We start from the raw sequence: 15,200 nt of genomic DNA on the forward strand, positions 1-15,200 counted from the left end.
AGGTGGGGCAGCTGCGGCTCTCCGGTCACGGGCCTGGCGCTCCAGCCCTGTGCAGTGGCCCTGGTGTTTGGTGGTCAAGCCGAACACGGCTTGCATTGCCTGGAACAGTCTAATCAGAGAGCGCTGCGCGGTTCATTTCATCCAACCGAAGCTAAGGCTGGAAGTGGGCTGGACCCAGCATGGGGCCTAATTGCCAAAGGGCACGCTGGGTGGGCACCAAGGCAGGCTCGGCCAAGGTGCGGTTCAACAGCTGCTGCTTCCCTGTGTGGGAAGAAAAGATGCTGTGTGACTGTATCTGGGGTGCGCTGGGGTTGGGCTCAGGCCCCCTGAGGGCCTCTCTATCCGGGCACTTTTGCCCCTGCTTAGTGCAGAGTAGCTCATGCTGTTGCATAGCCTCTCTGCGGAGGGGCCTCATCTGCCCAGCTTAGCCACAGGCCCTGGGAGGGCCACCGGCCCAGGCTGTGTCCCACAGGGCCCCTTCGAGCTGCAGCGTGTCCCCTCACGGCTGTCCTGGGTGCAGAGAGTGGGCAACCTCAGATTTGGGGCTGCCTTCACACCTCATGCCAGGCACCCTGGGGCTTCGTCTGGTGTGTGCTGGGCCCCAGCGTATGTGGCTCTAGCTGGGTCCTTCATGCCATGCTGGCCTCATCCCAGCATTGGCCTGGGCACACAGCCTGGCCCTGGGGTCCTGACCTCCCTCCATGGCTCTAGGGCGGGCGGCAGCCAGGGCTCTGTCCAGGGGACAGGGATGAAGGGGGTGATGGGGCCATCTGACCGGTGATCCCCTTGGCTCAGAGGGGACCCCAGGGGACCTGGCACCACCATCCCCGGCCACACCAGATCATGGCCATGGGAGGCCAGGTTGGTCCCAGGCAGCTGGTGGCTGCTGCTGTCCATGGTGCTGAGCGGGTGCCAGTCCCTGCTCAGCTGAGGCACATCCCCAGGCTCGGGCGGTGCCCTCCTGTGAACTAGGACATGGGTCTGCCCTGAGAGGCACGGCCTGCTCCCTCAACCCTGCCCTGGGCTCCTCCCAGGACCTCTTGGAGTCCCCAGGTGGGCTGCTGAGAGCACGCTGTCCTCAGCCTATGTGGGCTCTGGGAAGAGGGCCCGGTGGGGTTTTGCCTGGGAGCCTGAATCATGAAGCCTCTAGGCTGCTGCTGTGCGGACGCAGTGCCTTCTCGACTTCTGGAGGTATTGTCTGCTTCTCAGGGGACCTGGTCTAGGCCTTCTGTGGGGGCCGGAGGACTCACCCAGTGTGGGTGGACACCTGCCAGCCCGGTGTCGGTGTGCCTAGCCCGGGGTGAACAAGCACAGACGGAACCCTGCCTTCAAGGCAAATCTGATTAGCCTGCCTCGCCTCTGGCCACGTCATCAGCAGAGGGGCTAGGACCGAGGTGAGAGCAGGCAGCTCACGGGGAGCCTGGGGCCCCTCGAGATGCCCCTTGAGATGCCGAGCAGCTGGGCAGGTGAAACCATCTGTCAGGGTGGTCCTGCCTGAAGCCTTGAGCTCTGGCATTTCTCCAAGTGCAGGGTGAGGCACTGGTGTTCCTCGTGAGTCGGGGCTGAGCTGGGGTGTCCTGGTGTTCCTCGTGGTGGAGGCTGAGCTGGGGTGTCCTGGTGTTCCTCGTGGTGAAGGCTGAGCTGGGGTGTCCTGGTGTTCCTCGTGGTGAAGGCTGAGCTGGGGTGTCCTGGTGTTCCTCGTGGTGGAGGCTGAGCTGGGGTGTCCTGGTGTTCCTCGTGGTGGAGGCTGAGCTGGGGTGTCCTGGTGTTCCTCGTGGTGGGGGGCTGAGCTGGGGTGTCCTGGTGTTCCTCGTGGTGGAGGCTGAGCTGGAGTGTCCTGGTGTTCCTCGTGGTGGAGGCTAAGCTGGGGTGTCCTGGTGTTCCTTCTGGTGGAGGCTGAGTTGGGGTGTCCTGGTGTTCCTCGTGGTGGGGGCTGAGCTGGGGTGTCCTGGTGTTCCTCGTGGTGGGGGCTGAGCTGGGTTGTCCTGGTGTTCCTCGTGGTGGAGGCTGAGCTGGGGTGTCCTGGTGTTCCTCGTGGTGGAGGCTAAGCTGGGGTGTCCTGGTGTTCCTCATGAGTGAGGTCTGAGCTGAGGTGTCCTGGTGTTCCCTCTGGTGGAGGCTAAGCTGGGGTGTCCTGGTGTTCCTCGTGGTGGGGGCTGAGCTGGGGTGTCCTGGTGTTCCTTCTGGTGGAGGCTAAGCTGGGGTGTCCTGGTGTTCCTGGTGGTGGAGGCTGAGCTGCGGTGTCCTGGTGTTCCTCGTCAGTGGGGGCTGAGCTGGGGTGTCACACTGGGGCCATGTCACCTCCAAGAGGCTCAAGCTATCACCCTGCCCTGCCCAGCTCTGGGCTCCCATGCCCTCGTAGGACCAAGGCCCCAGTACTTAGGGCTCAAGGATTTCAAGTATCCTCTTCCATGGCACCTTTATTGCCTCCATGAATTCCCTCAGCCCCTGCACATCTTGGGCTTCTGCTGTGCCGCCCAGCTCCAGCCCAGGGGATGCGGTTAACTCCCGCATAGGGGTGTTGGCTCCCATGCTTGCGGGTGGTGTTGACTCCCTTGTGAGGGTTGTTGGCTCCTGTGTGGGTTGTGTTCACTCCCGTGTGGGGTGGTGTTGGCTCCCATGTGGTCATTGACTCCCATGTGGGTGGTGTTTTCCATGTGGGTGTTGGCTCCAGTGTTGGGGGTGTTGACTCCCATGTGGGTGGGGTTTTCTGTGTGGGTGTTGGCTCCCCTGTGGGTGGTGCTGGCTCCCATGTGAGCTGAGTGGACTTGCTTGTGGGTTGAAGGTGGAAGGCACCTGGCATCGGGCAGGTGTGTCAGCTCTGCATTTTCACAGGGCCGTCCTCTTGGTGGGTGGGCCCGTGACCTGGGGAGTGATTGGAGCCCATGACAATGGCAGCGGCATGGAGGAGGGTGGGCTTGCGTGTTGGTTTTGACTGGGGAGAGAGTGTCCCTGAAGAACCTCTGTGCACGCAGCCCTGGGCGAGGTGTCCATGGGGACCCAGGGCCTTGCTTTGCAGGAAGCAGACACGGACGACCACCAAGGGACACTGGGGTTTGAGGAGTTCTGTGCCTTCTACAAGATGATGTCCACCCGCCGGGACCTCTACCTGCTCATGCTGACCTACAGCAACCACAAGGACCACCTGGACGCCGCCAGTCTGCAGCGCTTCCTGCAGGCGGAGCAGAAGGTGTGCACCCCCAGGCAGGCGTGGGTGGCCGTCAGGCCTCACCTTTTATTCTGAGCTTTGACTGAGGGTTTAGGGTGGGGCAGGTCACAGCCCAGCATGTGAGAGCCCCCTCACATTGGCTTTAGTTTTGATATTACAGGGTGTGCCCTATGGGGCAGCCAGGCAGGTGGGAAGGTTTGCGGTTTCTCCTCCAGGGGCCTCTGAATGGCTTGGTCCTGACCGTGGACACTCTGCGGCCCCCCAGCTTGGCCATGCTCCTGGTTTGGTGTTGAGCATCTTGTGAACAAGGGTCCTGAGGCCCAGCCTTTGAGGCCCGCCCCTGTGTTCCAGCCATACGCGTTTGGCTGACTCGCTGCCATAGGGTGCCAGGACTGCCACAATGTCCACTCATGCGTTTGTCCAGCAGACACTCAGATACCTCCTGGATCCCAAAGGGGCATGCACACCCCTTTATCTAGACCCCAAGAAGTCCTGGCCATCCTTAGAGACCAATGCCAAGGCCAAGGGCTCCCCGGATGCTGTCCCACTGACCAGGGACCTAGTGTCCAGAGGTTCAGGGCTCTGGCTACCTTGTCCTAGGCCTGGGCAGGGAATCGATACCGCGTGTCCTGGTGGCAGGGGTTGCAGGTCCAGCCAGGCAGTGGACAGGAAGGCCAGAGCCCGAGTGAGGAAAGAGCTCCATGGGAGGGGCTCAGGCTGCATGTGGCCACCCTCAGGCCTTGCAGGAGTGCAGGTGAGGACCCTGGACCCTCTTCAGGGAGGAGAGATGGGACAGGGCAAGCCTCAGGGGCCAAGATGCCCTGGCCTGGAGCTGCTCAGGGACCTCCACTGCACTGGCCATGTGGACTGTCAGCCTCTTGGTGATGGTCTGAGTGGGAGGATGGGAGTGGCGGAAGGGCCTTGGGAAGCCCAGGTGGGGCCTGGGTAGGTTTTACGCAGGATCTTATGGCAGTATCTCTCCCTGAGCTTACCACAAACCCAGAGCTGGCCTTTAGGGCTGACCCTGGGCCTGAGCTCCCAGGAGATACCCACCTGGCTGGTACAGATTTCCGGGCTCCGTCCCACGGCAGCCGCTTCTCTGTCCTGCAGGCATGATGTCCAGGAGGCATGGGAGGCTGGCACCAGCCGGCTGGACTCCACTGTCTCAGGTTCCCTGTGCCCTGGCCACCAGGGGTGGCACCAGCCTGTGGCTGTGGGTGGCCTGGCTACACTGGCATGTGGCTGTGGGTGGCCTGGCTGCAGACCCTAGGTCCTCTGTCCCAGTAAAGGCAGTGGTGGGAATGAGACCTGGATGGGAGTGGGCAGAAGTGACCCTTCCCTCGGTGACCTTTGTCCCAAGCCTTCCGGATCCCTCCCTGCACTTAGGAGCCAGACAGAGCCCTCCAGCTGGCGATTGGTGCCCTTGGCTCAGACCCCTGGTTGCTGGGCCTCCCAGGGGCCCACAGCTGGCTTTGGGCTCCCCAACCTGTTACCTCACCGTGTTCCCAGGGACCGCCGAGAAGCATGCTGGTGGGGTGGCAGCTCCTGGGGGTCCCTTGGCCTGTGATGTCTGGGGTGGCCTGGGCTGGCCTGGACCCTGGTGCTCAGCTCTCCTGGGAGGGTCAGTGTGTGGGGGCTTAGGTAGACAGCGGGAGGAGCAGGAGAAGGGAGCTGCCTGTGCCTGCCTTGGTATGAGGGTCCTCATTCTCCTGTACCCACCCCACACGTGGCCTCTGCTCCATGCCAGGCCCACACTGGGCCACAGCTCTCGCACCAGTCGGGGGCGGTCCAGCTGACAAGGTCAGAGGTCCCTCTGGTGCCGTCAGAGTCTGCAGTCAGAGCAAGCATCCAAAAACCATGTGACCCATGGTAGTCCCAAGTCATGTAACACTGGGGGTGGCTGGCCAGTGCCCCTGCCATGGCCATCCCTGGTGTGATCAGAGATGGCCAGGGGACAGCGGTGAGGGGAGCTGGCAGATGGCCAGGGACAGTGGTGAGGGGAGCTGGCAGATGGCCAGGGGACAGCGGTGAGGGGACTGGCCGATGGCCAGGGACAGCGGTGAGGGGAGCTGGCCGATGGCCAGGGACAGCGGTGAGGGGAGCTGGCCGATGGCCAGGGGACAGCGGTGAGGGGAGCTGGCCAATGGCCAGGGACAGCGGTGAGGGGAGCTGGCAGATGGCCAGGGGACAGCGGTGAGGGGAGCTGGCCGATGGCCAGGGACAGCGGTGAGGGGAGCTGGCAGATGGCCAGGGGACAGCGGTGAGGGGAGCTGGCAGATGGCCAGGGGACAGCGGTGAGGGGAGCTGGCAGATGGCCAGGGACAGCGGTGAGGGGAGCTGGCAGATGGCCAGGGACAGCGGTGAGGGGAGCTGGCCAATGGCCAGGGGACAGTGGTGAGGGGAGCTGGTTGAGGCTCTCCCAGGCCAGGGATGGGCTCCCTGGGCTCATGCCCCTGCTCTGGCCTAGATGACGGGTGTGACCCTGGAGAGCTGCCAGGACATCATCGAGCAGTTTGAGCCGTGCCCCGAAAACAGGAGTAAGGGGCTGCTGGGCATCGATGGTGAGTGGGGCGCTGCTGCTCGCCTGGCGGTCCTGGGATGCTGGAGGGGCCACAAGGGCCCAGCCTGTGGACTGGGACAGCTGCTCTGTGTCCCGTCGAGTCGGGGCAGGTGGCCGTGAGAGGAGGCCGGGGATGGGCTGACACGGCCCCTATGCCGCGCTGTCCTCAGGCTTCACCAACTACACGAGGAGCCCCGCTGGGGACATCTTCAACCCTGAGCACCACCGCGTGCACCAGGACATGACGCGCCCGCTGAGCCACTACTTCATCACTTCGTCCCACAACACCTACCTCGTGGGGGACCAGCTCATGTCCCAGTCACGGGTAGACATGTATGCCTGGGTCCTGCAGGCAGGCTGCCGCTGCGTGGAGGGTGAGCCCCGGACCATGGGCCGCGGCCGTGGGCTGGCATCTGCTGTGGGAGATGGGTTGTGCCTGAGGAGCCCCCGGGGGGGTCTCCGGGCAGGGGCTGTGAAGGCCTCTTAGTGAGGGACAGGCCCCCTTCTGGCTGGAGCTCAGCCTGCCTGGGCTGACTGTGGCCGGGGCCTGGGGCTGACCGAGGTCTGCCCACCTGCAGTGGACTGCTGGGATGGGCCTGACGGGGAGCCCATTGTGCATCATGGCTACACGCTGACCTCCAAGATCCTCTTCAAAGACGTCATTGAGACCATCAACAAATATGCCTTCATCAAGAATGAGTGAGTGGCTGGGCCTGGGCGGCTGGCCCAGAGGTGGGCAGGGCAGGGTCTCTAGGTCCTGGCTCTTCCCGCCATACCCCCATGTCCTTTCTTCGGGGGCAGTGACTGTGGTGACTGAGGGGCTGGTTTCATTCTGGCATCTCTTGTTAAGGAGAGAGGGAAGGGGGAGGGAGTGGCCGCAGGTCCAGGTGGGGACCTCACAGGAGCAGCTCGTGCACATGCCTGGTGGCACCTCCTGGTGCCAGGGCTCATGGTGACTGGCTCCCACACTTACCACCCGAGAAGCCACTCTGTATCCAGACTCAATTTGCCGTCACTTAGCCGAGACTGTAGACACCGTTGAAGAATACCCAATTTAGTTTCTGGATTAGAAGACTGCCTCCCCGTGTGGTTTGAGTTACCTTCGAGTCCTGGTGACACAAGACTCTCAGACTGGCAGCTAGCTGATTGCACCAAGGAAGGGAGGAGAAGCAAGATCGATTTAGGAAACAGAAATAGTCAGCATCTCCTGGAAGAGCTGGCCCTTCCTGTCACTGTCTTGAGCCAGCCCTACTCCTGGGTCTGTAGGTGGGGAGGGCATTGCAGGGCATGGGGGTGGGGACAGGGGGAGGAGGGATGAGCTGGGAGGAGCCAGGGCCTGCTGGGATCTCAGGACAGGGTTTCCCCTCATGACCGGTGTACTCTGTGCAGGTACAATGTTCTCCTGCAGGCCCTGGGCCTCAGGCCTGAGAAGTGGGGATAGGAGCCCCTGTGCCCCTGCACCCCGCCTGCCCTCTCATCACGACTTGCTCATCTCTTGCTCTGGTTCATGCTCTCTTGTTCTGGGCCACTTCCATTTTCTCAAAGAATCTTGGCTGCCTTTTGGTAAAAGTCCAAGTACAATGGTTAAAAATGAAGCTGAAAAGCTTGTAATTAAAAGTCCCTGCTACACTCCCCATTCTGCGCTGTGCAGGTAATAACCGTCTTCCACCAGATGGTGTGTGCCAGGTTTATGTCTCTTTCTTTATGGGGCCAATGTCAGGACCCCAGGGCCATTTAGAGGACAGTGTCCCCAGTATCTAGGCCAGAGAGATTCTATTTCCCAGCCTATCTATTGCTCTACACTGCTCCTTGATTTTGTCCACATCATTTTAAAACCATGACTTTTTCAAATGTTCTTTCATTTTCCTGGAGTTTCTAGTTGCCTTTGTTTTTTTCCTTATTGGGGAAAGAAGCTCATACTGTCTTTACTGGCCCCTAAGATTCTCCCAGCTCCTTTCCCACCCACTCAGTTGCTTTTCAAAGCAATTGATGGGTGGCCCATCTCCCAGAGCTGCTGGTAGTCACAGCTGGCCTGGGTTTCTGGTCAAGACCCCTCCTCACTCCATGGTTTAGGTGACCTGGGATCTTGCAGAGATGGGGCCTACCCGTCCTCTGAGGCCCTGGCCTCATCCTGCTCCTTCTGCCTTGGGGGCACAGGTACCCAGTGATCCTGTCCATCGAGAACCACTGCAGTATCATCCAGCAGAAGAAAATGGCCCAGTACCTGACTGCCATCCTTGGGGACAAGCTGGACCTGTCATCTGTGAGCACTGAGGATGCCACCACACTCCCCTCTCCACAGATGCTCAAGGGAAAGATCCTCGTGAAGGCGAGTGAGCCCCTGCCCTCCTGGGACCAGCTCACGCCAAGTCTTGGGCCTGGGGTAGTGCCCTGCTCCAGATAGGTGGGGGCGTCATGCCATCTGTGGGCAGATTTGGGAGGCTGAGGGCTGGCTGCGCCTTGGCCTGGCCTCCATCTCCCCATGGTGGTCACTCTGTCTCAGGACCTCCTCATGCACATCCAGGCCTTTCCCTCCACGCTGCTGCAGCCACGGGGAGCTGGCCAGCCTGGCTCCTGCCCTGTGGCTGGGATTCCAAACTGAGCCTGAGTAAAGGCCCCTCTCCTTGGCCGGCGGCTCCTTGCAGGTGCCGGGTACTGGCTTCCCGGTGTCTTCTCCAGGGCCCCTCCCATTGTGCGCCTCCTCCCCCAGGGGAAGAAGCTCCCAGCCGACATCAGCGAGGATGCGGAGGAAGGCGAGGTGTCTGATGAGGACAGTGCTGATGAGATTGACGATGATTGCAAGCTCCTGAATGGGGATGTGAGTGGGGTGGGGGCGGGGCAGGTGAGGGTGGGGCCTGCAGTTCCCAAGAGCAGCTGTCCGTCCTTGCTGTTGGGGCGAGTTAGAAAGGGAGGCAGCCGGGACAGAGGGACGCGAGGGCAGATGTGCACAGTGGCCCAGAGCCTGGGGGGTCCTCCCTGCCCAGCCACCCCTCTGCAACAGCGCTATAGGCCTGCCCATGCCCGGTTTCAGCTCCCACGTTTGAGTTGACTCTTGGGGTGCCCTGCCCCCTTGACCCCTCAGCAAGTGGGGTCAGCACTGGGGGCCAGGTCCCATGCCGGAGTCTACCCCATTTCCGCCAGCACCTGGCACACCCAGCTTCCTGGCCTTCTCCCACCAAATCTGGCTGGAGCCTGGGTGGCCAGTGCTGGGCTCACTTCCAAGCAGCGCCATCTCTAAGGCCGGCCCTGATGTGGGGATCCCGGCAGCAGTCACCCCACCGAGCACTGTCACTGCATCCCCGCCAGCACCGGGGCAGGGGCTGCGCAGTCGGGAGGGTCCCATGCAGTGCTGGGCTCGGGGGTGCTGCACCTCCTCTCCCTCGGGCACTGGTCTGGGGCTGCTGTGGTGAGGTGGCGAAGGCCGTTTCTCCCAGAGGGGCCGGGCATGGGAAAATGACAGAGCAGCTTTGCTCCGGGCCACGTGGCCGACCGTTTTAGAAAGTCCTGAGGCAGCAGCACGCTTCCTGCCTGGGGTGCGCGTCTCTGTGTGGCCCATGTGATGGCAAAAACCAGCTCCGTGGTGCTCCCGGCTTCATGCCCACTCCAATCTGGCACCGGGGCATCTGACCCCCAAGGCCCAGGCCCTGCCCTCAAGGGTTCCAAGTTCATTAGGGCCACCTAAGGGCTGCACTGGCAGGGAAGGTCATCCAGTCCTGCTTGGAGGCTGGCATGAAGCTGCCTCTGGCCCTGCCATCTCCTGAGGCACATGGCGGCCAGTGGTGAGACTCCAGACCCTGTGCCGCCTGCTGGCATGCTGACCTCCCAGGCCACAGGGCCAGAGGCCACACAGGCTCTGCTGGGAGCCCGCGGGCAGCCTCACGCTGCTGGTGGCATCAGGTGGGCCTGGGTTCCCGTCCTGCCAGTGGCTGCCTGCAGGCCCGAGGTGAATCACACGCCTTCCATGAGCCTGGGGTGGGTGGAGTGCTGTGACCCTGGGGGTCGTCACCACCACTGCTCACAGGGCTGGGGGCAGATGCCAACAGGCCGGCCTCTGGCTCCGCAGGCATCCACCAATCGAAAGCGTGTGGAAAACATTGCTAAGAGGAAACTGGATTCCCTCATCAAGGAGTCGAAGATTCGGGACTGTGAGGATCCCAACGACTTCTCTGTCTCCACACTGTCCCCCTCCGGAAAACTCGGACGCAAGGTAGAGGCCAAAAAGGTGAAACGCCTGATGCCAACAGGTTCTCCCCCTGCCAGCCAGCCTGTGGGCCAGCCAGGGCCCCGGAACATGTGGTGTGTGTACTCACAAATCTGCACACAGCACACTTCGGTACACACACCTGCACACATGCATGCCCACGTACCAGCGGGGTCTCAAAGCCCAGCCAGTCCTGGGAGCTTCCCAGCTGGGGGGACATGACTGCCCTCCCTGCCTATGCCCCGCCTGGAGCTGGTCGTGGCCACGTGGGGAAGTTTCCACATGGAGCGAATGGCCCCTGGGGGCTGTCACGGCAGATGCAGTGGAGTGTGTGTGGGTGAGAGGTGCCAGGCAGGGTCGGCAGGTCCCACAGCCTCCTTGCAGCCCTTGAAGGAGCCAGGAGCCGTGGCTGGCGGGTCCTGCAGTCCTGTAGTGGGTGGGGCTGGCTGGGGAATGTGGGTGGGCCCTGAAGACCCTCCACAGGGGGACAGTGCTGCTGGGTGCCAGTGCTGGGGACTCTCCGGGTACCTGGAGCGCCCTACGGTGCCCTGTGGCGCCAGCTGACTCTGCCTGTCCCCACAGGGCCCTTGCTGTTTTCCTAACCCTCAGGGAGGGTGGGAAGGTGACTTCTCCCGGGCCAGGTTGGGGTGCCGTGTCCCCTTCCTTCCAGGACCGGTATTTTTAGCCCCGGGTGTATTGCGTTTCCGCCCACGGCCTGAGTGCACTCGGCACAGCTGACACCGAAGGAGAGCTCCAGGAACACGCCCTGTGCAGGTGGCTCTCGGGTCCCGAGCCGACAGGCACTCCTTTATTTTTATCCCGAGGTGTCTGGGTGGGGAGGATGGCCATCTGTGGCTCCCTGGGCAGCCAGCTGGACCTGTGAAAAACCTGGAAAGGCATCTTCAGGTCCAGGAGAGTGGTCCCCTGTGGACCTCACGTCTGAGCGGCTGCTGGGGGCGCCTGTGCTCAGGGAAGGCTTCACGCGGGAGGAGGAGGGGCTCAGGCACAGCCACTAAGGCTGGAGGAGGATTGGAGGTCCGGCCCTGGTAAGATGTACTCCTTGCCGGGTGGGGACACACACCAGAAGAGTCCCAGAGCCTTTGGCACAGGAGAGGGTGGGGCCGATCCCCAGGCCAGGCCGGAACATTCAGCCCTGGAGCTCAGTGGGGGCAAGGCCCAGGTAAAGGGGGTGTCTGCATTGGGGGTTGTGGGGATGGCACACCCCACCGACGGACACTTGTGCCTCTCTGTCCCCCTGGGCTAGGCAGTGTCCCCTCTGTCCGTGAACCTTGAGGACACGAGGCTCTTCTCATGGGCCCCTGAGGCCAGGGGCAGCAGGAATGGGTATCCAGGGGAGAGAAGCCGGATAGGTAAGGAGGGGACCCACCCGCAGAGATCTGGGCACAGCCCAGTGAGTGCTTATGCTACCAACAGCCTCGCCCCATGGGGACCCTCTCCCCACAGAGGCAGGGCTGGGGGGCCTGCTGCTGGCTGAGACCCTCTGCCCCCATCCAGGCCCCCTCCCTTCCTGGCCTTCTGCTGCCCGCAGCCCCTGGGAGCATGGTTGGGTGTCGCTGCCCCCTGTGTGGGAGTCCGGGGTGACAGCAGGTCTGGCTGTGTAGTACGTGCTGTCTGGCCGTCCGTCTCCTGGGTCAGCACATCCCTCTCCTTGGTCACGCCTGGATTGACAGTTGCTCGTGGCTCTTGGTCACTGCGGCATTTTGGGGATGTGTAAGGAGCTGTGAACTCTGGCGGCTCCGACTGGCCCCAGGTGTGCTGTGAATCCAGCTCCCAGTGCCTCTCCCGGCAGCAGTGGCATCAATAAATTAAGAGGAAACTGGGGCTGGCTTTGCTGGAGGTGGAGAGAGAGAAGCACCTCCGAGCCGGCAGGGCCTGCACAACCCGGGAGCCCTCTGCCGCGGTGCACATGGGGCCTTGGCCTCTGCCGGTGCCACCTGGGAATGGGAAGGACCCTTGGCCACTCTGGGCCATGGGAAGGGCCATCCGATCCTATCCTGGCTCCCTATGAGGGCGAAGGAGGGGCAGGGCACACACCCAGGCCAAGGTACCCAGAGCACAGCAAGGCTGGCAGGAGCTCCGCAGCCACATCTGCAGGACTGGGAGGCCGCCTGGCATGGGGCCTGCCATGACATGTGTCCTGATTCCCAATGCGCCCAGCGAGGAAGTGTCCAGGCAGGCGCCGGTCCAGGCTGGTGAGGCCGGGGAGCAGGAGGCGCTGTTGGCTGTGGCACAGCCGAGTGCCGCGTGTCTGTGGTCACGGGAGCATCCGTGGGTGTGTGAGGCACGTGTGCTGTGGGTGTGGCAGGGATGTGTCCAGAGATGTGGGTGTGCGCAGGGCTGTGGCTGTGGGTGGGCACCGCGTCGGCCTCTGGTCGAAGCCCCTCTCTAACAGGGACCCTGCTTCGGGCCCACGGCTTCGTGGTGTTAGAAAGAAAGCACCCCCCCCCCCACTGGTGGGGACAGGATGGGGGATGGCAGACCCTCCTGAGCAGAGCTGGGCAAAGCTTTGGGGGTGTCTGTGAAAGGGGCTGCAGGGCTCGGGGTGGCTCCATTGGGACTGAGCTTTGGGATGAATGAGCACTTTGGATGCGGCCCCGGGTTGGGCGGGGGCGGGGAGCGGAGCCCCAGTTGTGGCTGGTGCTTGCCCAGCAGTCGGAAGGTTCACGGTGGTGTCCTGGGGTTCCCGGCTCGGACCCGCCTCAGGGAGCGCCCACCTGGAGCTGTTTGTCTGATGAGGTGATACCTGGCACCGTGGGAAGAGGCCCGGGCAGCAGGGCGGAGGAACGCTCGTAAAAGGGTTTCGTAAGCAGCCCTGGCCGAGGAATATTCCAGACACACAAATGCATTTATTATGCAGTCTCCACTGGTGGAGAAGAAATTCAGAATTGGGAACTTCATGAGTTTAAGACAACACAGGAGGGAGACTGAGGCAGCGTGAGGGAATGTTCCAGCCACGGGCCTGCCTCCCAGCTGCCTCTGCCCCAGGGTGGACTGGAAACAGCCGCCACGGGGGCTCCCCAACCCGGCCCCACCCTGCCTTTCCGCCCCCCAGGCCTCGCTTGAGTCCACCTCTTGCAGGAAGGCCTCCTAGGGCCACGAGGGAGCTGCCCCGGCCTCCCTGCGGGGTTCGAGGCTGGGCTCACCGTGTCCCTGTCTCTCCCTTGGACTCAGAGCAAGGCTGAAGAGGACGCGGAGTCTGGGGAGGACGCTGGGGCCAGCAGACGCAACAGCCGCCTCGTCATGGGAAGCTTCTCCAGGCGCAAGGTCCTGCGCAGCTCCCAGCCCAGGGTCCCCGTCTGGGCTCAGCGTCCTCCATGCTCCCAGTGCCCCAGCGACCCCTGCCCCAGCCAGAGCAGATGGGGGTCTCCTACAGCCCCCAGGATTCCCTCTGAGTCTTGGGCTGAGCGGTCGGCTGCAGGTGCCAGTGGCTGGGCCAGGAGCCTGGGCTGGGAGCTGGTGGGAGCAGGGGTCTTGCTGGCTCATTCCCTCCTCTGGCCCTCACTGGCCCTCACCCCAAGCTCAGGTGACCTGTGGCCGCCCTGAGAGTCCGCTGGAGCCCAGGTCGAGAGGGCACTGAGGAGGCCTTGGCAGGCACAGCCAGGCGGGAGGGACATGGGAGGCCGTGTTGGCCTCGGGGGACCCTGAGGCCAGGCCCTCCCTAACCCCCAGCCTTCCCCAAGCCTGGCCTGGGCCACGGGCCCCACAGCTCACGCCTCTGCCCCCTGCACAGAAGAAGGGCAGCAAGCTGAAGAAGGCGGCCAGCGTGGAGGAGGGGGACGAGGGCCAAGGCTCCCCGGGAGGCCAGAGCCGCGGGTAGGTGCCCTGCCCCAGGGGAGGCCCTGCATGCTCCCGGGGGCCTTGGCCAGCTGGCCCCTTCTTTGCGGTGACCCCATCATGGCCATCCTTGAGCTGGGCAGGACCCAGCCCTTTCCTGGCCCCTGGAAGCAGTGAGAAGTGCTGGGGGTGCTGCCGGGCCGTCGGTCTCAGTCCTCAGCTCCTTCTCCTCCGAGGCCCCCAGCCTCATGCCTTGCCCGGGGCATCAGATGCCCCTGCCATGAAGGGGCTCCCTGCTTGCAGTCCAGCCAGGCTGGATTCAAGGCCCAGGCCCCGTGTCTGAGGCTTCCCTCAGCACTGTCTGGGGTCTCTTCTGGGGCTCAGACCTACAGGCCCAGCAAGGAGCTCCCACCCCTCCCTGACCGTGGGCCCCCCCGCCGGCCACTCCCTCTCGTCACTTCCCCCAACAGCTCCTCTGCGCCCTTCGCCTGGGCACAGCCCTCTCCTGTCCCATCCATGTGCCAGCTGGGCTCTGCCCTGAGCACACATCTGATCCTCACACCTGGGCAACCCGGGGGCCCCCTTGGACCCCTGGCCTCCTCTCCACATAGTGATTCTAGGCCAGACCCAGGCCCCGACCCTAGCTCTCCCTGCTCAGAACCTTCCAGAAGCCCCCACCCCTGTGACGCTTGGCAGGCCACGTCCTCCTCTGCACACACACATGGTGCCCAGGGCCTTGGCATCTGCTTGTAGCTCCGAGCCCGCCCACGTCCTGCTGGCACTCGGGTCTCCGTGGCCTGCGGCCCAGTCTGGGGTCTGTCTCTGAGAGTTCAGGGGCTGCCGCGTGAATTAACGAACCTGCCCGAGCCCTGGAGCCCATCTCATGGAGCCGGGTGCCAGGCTGGCCCTGAATGGGAGGGGTGCTCACCCCCTGCCACCTGCCACAGGATGGCACGGCAGAAGAAGACCATGCAGCTGTCCCGGGCCCTCTCCGACCTGGTGAAGTACACCAAATCCGTGGCCACCCACGACATAGAGGTGGAGGGTGAGAGGCTCGGGGACCGGGGCCCACGGGCGGAGGCCTCCCTGTCCCCTACCCCTGCTGTGCTGCGGGGTGCCGGGCGAGCTCCAGGACCCGGCGTCTGACGGCCGGCCCCCGGCGCCACAGCGGCGTCCAGCTGGCAGGTGTCGTCCTTCAGCGAGACCAAGGCCCAGCAGATCCTGCAGCAGAAGCCGGCGCAGTACCTGCGCTTCAACCAGCAGCAGCTCTCCCGCATCTACCCCTCCTCCTACCGCGTGGACTCCAGCAACTACAACCCGCAGCCCTTCTGGAATGCCGGCTGCCAGATGGGTGGGTGCGGGCACGGCGCGCTGGGGGCTGTGGGGAGGGCTCGGCTCAGACGGTCCCTGAAACCTGAGGGGCAAGCAGGGACCCGCGGGGGCCTTAGTTCTATGCTGGGCTCTCTCGACCTCGA

The 15,200-nt window shown here is 63.4% G+C and overlaps 1 protein-coding gene across 2 annotated transcripts in view; it reads left to right on the top strand.

Annotated features, from left to right (window-relative positions):
* The window catches only part of PLCH2 (phospholipase C eta 2), a 36,758-nt gene that overhangs the window by 13,453 nt on the left and 8,105 nt on the right, over nucleotides 1–15,200 (top strand). For both annotated transcript variants that reach the window (XM_074379948.1, XM_074379947.1), the window contains exons 5-15: nucleotides 3,020–3,190; nucleotides 5,637–5,730; nucleotides 5,900–6,103; nucleotides 6,308–6,428; nucleotides 7,887–8,058; nucleotides 8,440–8,547; nucleotides 9,793–9,936; nucleotides 13,123–13,215; nucleotides 13,682–13,764; nucleotides 14,673–14,770; nucleotides 14,894–15,076. In XM_074379948.1, the coding sequence (XP_074236049.1) occupies nucleotides 3,020–3,190; nucleotides 5,637–5,730; nucleotides 5,900–6,103; nucleotides 6,308–6,428; nucleotides 7,887–8,058; nucleotides 8,440–8,547; nucleotides 9,793–9,936; nucleotides 13,123–13,215; nucleotides 13,682–13,764; nucleotides 14,673–14,770; nucleotides 14,894–15,076 (1,471 nt within the window). The remainder of the gene's footprint in view (nucleotides 1–3,019; nucleotides 3,191–5,636; nucleotides 5,731–5,899; nucleotides 6,104–6,307; nucleotides 6,429–7,886; nucleotides 8,059–8,439; nucleotides 8,548–9,792; nucleotides 9,937–13,122; nucleotides 13,216–13,681; nucleotides 13,765–14,672; nucleotides 14,771–14,893; nucleotides 15,077–15,200) is intronic.

Source organism: Saimiri boliviensis, chromosome 11, assembly GCF_048565385.1.
Source record: "Saimiri boliviensis isolate mSaiBol1 chromosome 11, mSaiBol1.pri, whole genome shotgun sequence".
In the NCBI taxonomy this organism is placed as follows: Eukaryota; Metazoa; Chordata; class Mammalia; order Primates; family Cebidae; genus Saimiri; species Saimiri boliviensis.